General features: G+C 40.4%; 1 protein-coding gene across 1 annotated transcript; it reads right to left on the bottom strand.

Annotated features, from left to right (window-relative positions):
- Positions 1-3,246: 3,246 nt before the first annotated feature.
- Positions 3,247-8,322, bottom strand: LOC124135605 (kelch-like protein 40). The gene is made up of 5 exons (XM_046500999.2): positions 8,061-8,322; positions 6,044-7,080; positions 5,550-5,778; positions 4,383-4,616; positions 3,247-3,976 (listed from the first exon to the last, which is right to left on the bottom strand). The coding sequence occupies exons 2-5, from the start codon at positions 7,028-7,030 to the stop codon at positions 3,504-3,506; spliced, it is 1,923 nt and encodes a 640-aa protein (XP_046356955.2). The 5' UTR covers positions 7,031-7,080; positions 8,061-8,322; the 3' UTR covers positions 3,247-3,503.
- Between the last annotated feature and the right edge of the window lie 1,285 nt (positions 8,323-9,607).

Here is a 9,607-nt window from a genome sequence, read left to right as displayed (position 1 = left end):
CACTGTTCATGTAATTATCAGATAAACTGTATGTAAAGGAATGGTGGTTCTCAACACAAGTGGGGTATCCAAGATCCATCCCTGAATTGGTCCATAGTACTTCATGTATGCAACATCCGATGTGAGGTGAAAAGGAAATAGGGTTCAACATTGCATTCAAGATTACCAGGCAACTAACAGGATCGGGTGGTCAGGCTCGCTGACTTGGTTGATGCATGCCATCGTATCCCAATTGCGTGGATCGATGCTCATGATGCCAATCACTGGATTGGCTGGTCCAGACTCGATTATTTACAGACTGCTGTCATATAGCTGGAATATTGCTGAGTGCGGCATTAAACAATAAACAAGATTATTGCTCTTGTTTACGATGTGTGTGTTTGTGGGAGGGGGGTGGGGAGGGCACGTGGTTGCGTGCATGCATGTGTGTGCATGCTTTCTTGTACCACTCTGGACTAATGCCACTTTTATAGTGCTAACCCACTGATATACCATGCCACAGTTTACCATGGATACACCACTTAAACACTGTATGTATAGTGACTCCGAACCGGCAAACCCGATCCCGTTAGTCGCCTCTTACGGCAAGCATAAGACAAGCATGGGTTGTTGAAGACCAATTGTAACCCAGATCATCATGGGTTCTTTTGGTATGACCAGCTAGGGGATCGAACCACCGACCTTCGTATCTCTGGGCAGATGCTCTATTCACGAGACCACGGAGGCAGTCAGTGATATGAGGATCATCAATTTTGAAACCAAGTTCAGTGGCGAATAGGTACAAGGTATTTATCCCAACAGAATGAAGATACAATACATTAGATAATCAAACACAATGGACATCATGTAAAAATATTTTATTTTGTACAGCTTGAAACCTTGGACAGAGATAACAGTAATCAAACATGTCCAACAACCATCCAAAGTCTATTTTTATTGCTTCCAAATCTCCTCATAGACTACATCTACATGTACTCTTCTTCTCTGGGGATGTCTTTTCAACTTCTCAAAAAGACACCTCTTGAGTCAATGAACACCTGAGTTGTTGGGTTTAACCCCACTTTGAACAGTATTCCAGTTATATCACACAATGTCAGCTTAATGTGGGAGGAAAGCCCAAAGTGATGCAGGTTTCAAAGTTTTACCACTTTGGTAAAACCCATGAGCATGTGTATGGTGCTTACAAACCTAGAAACATAATCGTGGCGAACCAGGATTCAAGACACGATCTTAGGTTTCTGGACTGCCAAAGAGACGCAACTCTGCACAGCGAATTGCAGCGCCTTTAACAACTGGGCCCCCCATGCCCCCTACCCTACTTAAAATGTAAGGACTACACATACTCAAAAACAAACATGTACATACTACTGTTAATAACTTTCACAAACTTCTGAACACAGTGACACTTTACTCATGTACTACAAGATGTCACCTTGAATAGTTGATGAGTTTGGTTTAATGCTGCATTTAACAGTATTTCAGTTATATCACAGCATGTCAGCTTGATATCAGTGGAAAAAGCCAGAGAAGTGATGCAGATCTTATCCATTTACCCCTTTGGTGAAACCAATGAGCATGGGTATGGTGCTGACAAACATAGAAATCTGGAGAGAGTCTGGAATTTGAACCAGGTTTCTGGCACACCTAAGGGATGCAACTCTACACTACAAACTGTTGCATCACCTGTGTCCTTTACACCTTGAATCAGCTGAGAGAAAGATTTACAGTGGGCAAGTTAGGAGATAAACATACTGTGTTTTCAAAGAAGAGCTATTCCTGTTCATTTGCATTAATCTTTGTAACCGAATACACAGCATGTTGTTTTAAATGTTACATTTAGTGCTGCCACAGCTCTACAATGAAAACACAGTATGTTTAAAGCCATTCTGCCATGACTAAATTTAAATGCAAACTCTTTGGTATCAGCAACGATCATGAGTGAAATTATGACTCCAATGTTGTGTGTAGTTGTTGTATATTGGTGTGTATAGTCAAACATTGTGCTTTACACCAGTATATTTTACTTGCATACATGAGAACATTGAAAGTGTGTAGTACAGATACATCATAAGCACTAAACACTAAACACTAATTGCTGACCTTGAAAAGATCTAAACCCAACACAACCCTCTGTAAATATGTGGCAGTATATATTGTAAGTAGATTTCTGATGTTAATAGGCAGCAGATTGAAGCGATGGAAAATTAGAGTGACCTCCCTTAGTTGTTTTCAGTCCAAGCTCCATCACAGCGCTTGACACCCTTCATTATCATCCCAGTATTGAGAGCTCCACGGTGAGGAGCTTGTTTACAGTTGACGATTCACTTCCAGGACTGACTACCTAAATCTAGCAGCTTCGTGAGGTAACAGTTTCTAGAAAACTAGCTGTACCTATTGGAATCTACATGTAATAAGAGCTAGACGTGGGCGACATGAGGCCTTCCACGATCTGACTTGCGACTTATCTGCATGCCCAGTGTGGACATGATATCTATCTGAAAGTGCCAACTTTCTGTCTGCTTCAAACACTGTTCCCTGGATTGAAGAATGGAGCACATGCCTCATTCAAGACATTCAAGTGTAAAAATGTTCGACTTATGAGTGAGGGAGTATGGTTTTACGCCACTTTTAGCAATATTCCAGCAATATCACAGCGGGGGACACCAGAAATGGGCTTCTTCGTCGTGATGAGTGAACGCTTTAACCACTGGGCTATGTGAAGATCACTGATAGATTACGTCTTCAGCAACCAATGCTTACTGTAAGAGGTGACTGACAGGATTGGGTGGTCAGGTTTACTGACTTGGTTGATGCATGTCATTGTATCCCAATTGTGTTTACCAATGCTCATGATGTCAATCACTGGGATATAGCTGGGATATTGCTGAGTGTAGTGTTAAACAACAAACAAACAAACTGGAAACTGGAATCTAACCAACAATTATTCAGAAAGAAAAGTCTGAGTATAGTCGGTTCCAAACTTAATTAAGGAGAGTTAAATCTACAGGTAACTTAGCGCTACACTGAAAACACAGTGTGTTTATCTCCTAAATACCTCATTGAACTGTTGTGGCCAATATTCAACTATTTCAATTCTCAAATTTTAGCAGCTGATCTAACAGAAACAACTCCGCAGGGAGTGCCACGTGTGCCTTATACAAGTGCCTTATGCCTCGTACCATAAAAGATAAAATGTCTGCTGAGTTTTTCAACTGCTCAGTTTTCTGTACATTTTTCAAATGTTAATAATTGTAATTTTACAACTGACCAATGTAATTCTTAAAAGATTTCTGCAATCAGTATTCCCAGTTATTTCATATGTGCTGAAAACCACTATTGTAACATAGGTTTCAAATGTTCATACGGCATAGCTTGTAACACAGCCACCCTCAGTCATCTCCCAGCTTCACTGATCCCTGAGATCTGATGATCCTTAAACTAACAGAAAGACACTTCAAGTAAACAAGGTTTCATTGTAAAATCCATCCACATAATGACATTCCTTATGTCAAAGCAGATGGAGAAAAGACAGGGTATTTCGGGACTGAGATAATTTCGCCAGCCAAGAAACAGTTCTTTATTTTACCCACAATTTCAAAAGATTTGTCCCTAGGATCAAAACACTCCACTGTCGGGCTGTTGGAGAAATCCTCGAACCAGTAAACCTTCCCATGGAGCAGGACACATCCCATACACTCTGTCTGGAAATGGCCCAATTCCTTGCAGTCTCTTGTTTCTGGGTTAAACATTCTCAGATTCTTGGTGAACTTGCAGCACAGGTAGATGCTGCTGCCAAAGGTCAAGGCAAAGTTGACATTGGAGCTGATTGGTTGGCTTATGGTGATGAATGACCATTCACGAGTTGTGAGACAGTACTGCTGAATCTGTGTTTTAAAGACGTAGATTTTGTTGTTACAGACAGCGACTGCGGCAGAGAACTCAGGCTGAAGCAAGGGAGGATGGTCTGACCATTCATCTGAAATAGGATGGAGAGTGAATGTAGATGATAAGGATCCCAGTGCTTAGCTGCCTGTGTAATATACTTCAGGTAATAAGAGTAGCACCTAAGTTATACCCCAGAACGCCTGTCATAGATTCTTGAAAAACATTATTATACCCAGGGGAAATTTATAATGAGTTTCACTTGATGAATTAAAATTCATTTTCAACATTATCAAATCGCTTTGGTTCCTATCCAACAAACATCATTTTTTTATGTTTAGTCTAACTATTGTTTGAACAAAATCTTTGGCACATATCATGATATAACATTTTTTGTTTATTCTTGCTTGCAAGGCACAAATCACTGGTTCGCCTGAATGTCGGGATGTACCTATCAATCAGAGACTTAGCCACTAGTCTAATAAATAAGTTTAGGTCACCTGTTTCAACGTCAAAGCTTTCAACAACATTGAGTATCTTCCGGAAGCGCCCAAACCCTCCAATTAGAAACAAGTGTCTGCGGTCCACGGCACATGCTCCATGGTGTCTCCGGGGCTGTCGGAGAACCTTCTTGCAGCACCATCTACGGGTGAAACAGTTGAACGCCATCATTGTCATCTGCCACGTGTTCCTCCCCAGGACCGCCTCCCCACCAGAGACGAACACCTCCTTGTCTGAAACAGTGGTCGCAATGGTCAGTGAGTGAGTGGGTGAGTTCGGTGTAAGACCACTTTGAACAGTATTTCGGTTACATCACGACATGTCAGCTTCAAAGTCCAAAGTGATGTAGGACGATGGACGTTTACAACTTTGGTGAAACCCCTGAGAACAGGTATGGAGCTGACAAACCTAAAATCATAATCAGGGCAAACCAGGATTTGAACCAACCATCAAAGGTTTCTGGTATGTCTGACAAGACTATGGGACTCAAATCTGGAATACCCAGCACCTCAGACGACTGGGCCACCTGTGCCCCTGGAGACAGGAATAATGTTTGACATTGGCACATCATGTATCTCATGAATGGATTATTCTGGCTCTGATAGAAGATGAGAATTCCTATTATACGTAATTACGCAATCATTGTTTGTTGTTTAATGCCACACTCAGCAATGTTCCAGATATATGATGCTGGTCTGTTTAATAATCGATTCTGGACCAGACAATCCAGTCATTGATATTTGCTGTATATTAATATTTTCAATTGCACATTTCTTCAGGAAGTCTGCTGATTTTTATTTAGAATATTTAACTTTATCAAAGATAAATATTTTCAAACTTTTATATGTAAGTTTCCAAAAAAAAATAAGGTGTTTAGCATGGTTAAAGTTTATTCTATTGCTATCACAACAAATTCCTAAATTAGTATGCAAGAAACATGACACAAAACGATCGCTGAGAAAACACTTCTGCATAAAAGCATAACTAGTAGTATTTATCTTTAAAATATTTAACCAAATATGGATAAAATGTTCATCTTAAAACAAATGTAAAACAAATATCATTATTTCTATTAGTTAGTGTTCAATATTTTAAAACCTGTTATCTTGGTAATGCAGAGAACCAAAGATTCCATTGTAAATACTATGATAGTACAAGATACCCACCAACAAGTGTAACTTGACACCCTATCACCTTGAGAGCATTTTCACCAAGCTCTGAGTTGTCATCTTTTGTGAGAGCTTCGACAGAGAAGGAACACGTGTCTTGTGAGAACCACAGCATGTCCCTCGAGGCGGAGTTGCCCTCACACTGGTCAGGTTTCACACATGTTAACGATGAACAAACATGGCCGCCAAAACACATGATGGCAGTTGGAGACTTTCTCTTAGATACCTGAACATGCAGAACAAGAAATCATATAATTACTAATAACATGATGACATAAAGCAAGGCTCCAGAGCAGCGAAGTAAGTTATGCAACATAAATCACCATTACCATAATTGCCACGGATTTATAACCAAGAAACATAATCAGGGAAACCCGGGATTCATACCCACAAACATAGGTTACTGGCATGCCTAAGGGAGGCAACTCTGCCCAGCAAATTGCAACGTCTGGGGCACCCATGTCCCTAATATCAGTATCAAATGTACATACCTGGGCAGCTGGTCTTGTTCGAAGATGCAGTTTCCTTAATGCAGCAGCATCTGACACTAGTTGCCTAGCATCTTCGTCAGCAGCCACCAGAGGATGCTGAAGTAGTTTCTGTATCTGCTGCTCACACAGCATGTCAAAATACACACACTTCTTCAACAGCTCACAGAACTTGGTACTGGGAACTGCTGCCGCATTGTTTGAAGTGTGACGGTCAGTGAACTGACCTGGAGCAACAACACTGACCACAACAGAAGTACAATCTTTCACAGAAATAGGCATGCTGGAATCCTGTATCAGCTCTTTGGGATCAGTGTTCATATCATTGAAATGATTGTCTGGAGAGGAACTGCACTGGTCCATCTCATTCACATTATTTTCGCCATTTGAATGTAAGGAATCAGCAAGAGGATCAGAATTGCAAGAGATATTCTGTGTGTACCACTTGCATAACACATCAAACACCAGCCATTCATCAGTGCAGTGGAGAGCATTATGGGAAAGGTAGGCAATGAGCTGAGGCTCTGGCAGGTCGTAGAGTTCCAATTCTCGGGCAACATCTTCAAAGTACCACAAAGAGTGTGTCTTTGCCTTATGGAACAACTCTGACAGCGAGAACATGTCAGCCATTGTCATGACAGTCAGACAGTTGGAATGATCCAAGGAATGGTCCAGGAACTCACAACACGATTCCAGTACTTCTTGGAATTGGTACACTACAGAAGCTTCTGTCAAATCATACACATTGTCTTCTGTTATGAGCAGAGGAGAGTCCAAAGATTTCACTAACAATTGAATCACGTCAGCTTTGGCTCCTTTTAACTCAATTACATCTGATGAACTTTCTTTCATGTTACTTGCAAACATTCCTTGGAAATAGTCACTTTTTGCAATAAGAACATGTTTTTTACATTTTATTCGAGTTTCATTTACTTGGAGAATGATGTGATTGTCTCCATTCTTTCCTGTAGTATGGCTAGAATGATCCATGATGACATCCGAGACTTCTCCCCTCAACCTCTTTCTTCCATTCTTGTAAACTGAAAATAAATTATCCCATAAGTATGGAAAGTGAGTTAGTCTAACATTGTTTTAAGAAGTATTTCTATCGTGTCCCAGTTTGTCAGCCTTAATGTGGGAGGATAGTTTAATTTAAACATATTTTTTTGTCTAAAAAGACAATGGGATTGGGCATTAGTGTAACACGTTCTGCTGCCACCTCCCTAATGAAACAATTACCACTTTGGTAAAACCGATAAGCACAGATATGGTGTTTCCTGAGCAAGGATGACAATCTATGTAAAACGTACGCTGGTAAGTTGAGCTCAGTTTACACTTGAATTACCATAAAAAAACTTTTACAACTTAAATTCCTATGTTAATTCCTATGTCAATGTTAAAAAGGTATCACTTATTACAATATCTATAGACAATAACCTAACTCCAATTAAGGGCCCGGGTAGCCTTGTGATCAAAGGGTAACCTGTTAAAGCATTCGACCCGGGTTCGATTCCCGACATGGGTACAATGTGTGAAGCCCATTTGTCTGTTTGTGGTGTCCCTCGCTGTGATATTGCTGGAATATTGCTAATAGCGGCATAAAACCATACTCACTTACTCACTTCAATTACAGGACCATGTACATATATTCTAGAGCTATGTTAGTATTGAATATTAGGCCTAGTCACATGGTCCTGTGCTTCAATCAGTGAATCACCTAAAACAACACCTGCATGTCTTCGTCTGAGTAACCAATATTTCACCTTCATGAGGTGATGGGGTCCAACAGTCAAGACAAAAGCCTGCCTCGCGCACTGGATCTTCTCACGGCTTTGAATGAACACTAAGGAAATCCCTTAAATTAGTAGACGTAAGTCTATTATAACGCCGTTAGATCTACTGTAAGACTAGACCGTTACAAAAGTATGAGTGCAGCACTAGCCATACCATTTCATTACACAAGTTCGTCTTACAGTGTCGAGAATACATATTTTATAGTTCCCGGGAAAAGACTTCTTACCTCGAAACGTTTGTGTCGTTCAACTTGCCAACAGACGGAGCAAGCATGCAGTCTATTATCAAGGCTTGGCGAAATAGCCGACGACCGACTTTCCTGCTGTTAAAAATCCAAGGGACGTAACTCTAACCACGCAACCAAAGGGTCCATTGGCGAAGGGTTCTACCAAGTAAAGCTGGATGAGGTTTTTTAGTATAGTATCTACATAACTGCGCGAGTTAAATCACGTTGCAGCATTAAAAAGTATATATTAAGTAGCCAGCTCTACATGGTAGTGAACCCTTTACACTTGAATTGCCATACAAAAAAACTTTTACAAACTTCGTAGTACTTATTTTAACATATGTAAATTACCAAATTATTAACTACCAAATTGCTCCCCCTGGGTTTTTTTTATATGTATCCCAATTGCGTAGATCCATGTTCATGATGTCGATCACTGGATTGTCTGGTCCAGACTTTTTACAGGTTTTTACAGACTGCCGTCATATAGCTTGAATACATCTTCCCGAGGCAAGAGAGTTAACTGACTTTAAAAGTCCAGTTTGGACTTTTATAGTCAGTTAACTCTCTTGCCTCGGGAAGATGTATTCAACCTGGCTGGTAGGGCTGGGACTGTAGGTCTCATGAATAGTTTAACTGTAGCCCTGGCAAAAACTGTTAGATACATGTATGAAACCAGAGACCATATAATAGATATATGGTCTCTTACGAAACGATCAAATCATGCGTACACTGTAGTTGACTGAAGCTTTATCTTTACTCAAACACATATAAGTCAAAAGGAATGTGTGCATCATCATAAAGAAATGGGAACAACAGTGACTTGTAGTGTAATCACTGAGTTCTGGTGAGTTTTTGTCATTAAACAATATGTCACGTGACAAACCACGGGTCCGGGTAGTACTGTGGGTACCCGGGTCCTACTCAGGAACCACCCGACTCGAGTACCCGAGTTACCCGTCCCAGCCCTAGTGGCTGGAGACATATTACATAATGCCATATCTGTAAATGGCCTCTATTAGTATTATTGCGGTCACCCGATTATAATAGGGGGCTCAATGACTTTGAACTCATTAAACAACGGTAATCAATATAATAAGATAGACCATTTCATGCACTTTGTTAATAACGATTTATATTTTTTCGAGTAAAGTATATGGGGCGGTGGGGTAGCTTAGTGGTTAAAGCGTTGGCTCGTCACGTCGAAGGCCCGGGTTCGATTCCCCACATGCATACAATGTGTGAAGCCCATTTTTCGGTGTCCCCCGCAGGGATATTGCTGAAATATTGCTAAAAGCGGCGTAAAACCATACTCACTCACCCGAGTAAAGTATGAAGACTCTGTATGTGCTCCTCAAAATAAATCATATTGTTTTTAACTCTTAACAAATTCCAACAAGATAGTTTTTGGTGTCCCCCTACAAATTATTTTTAAAATAAATTTCCACAGTGAACTTGACGTTTTTTCGCAACATAATTTTTATATACAAACTGAGCTCAGTCTTTACAGATCTAAAATATTGAAAGCGCGAAAGAAGCCAGGAACC

The sequence above is a fragment of the Haliotis rufescens genome, unplaced genomic scaffold, assembly GCF_023055435.1.
Source record: "Haliotis rufescens isolate VD_foot unplaced genomic scaffold, xgHalRufe1.0.p SCAF_2, whole genome shotgun sequence".
Lineage (NCBI taxonomy): Eukaryota > Metazoa > Mollusca > Gastropoda > Lepetellida > Haliotidae > Haliotis > Haliotis rufescens.
The sequence above is the reverse complement of the archived record's forward strand: the minus strand, read 5'-3'. Positions and strand labels throughout refer to the sequence as shown.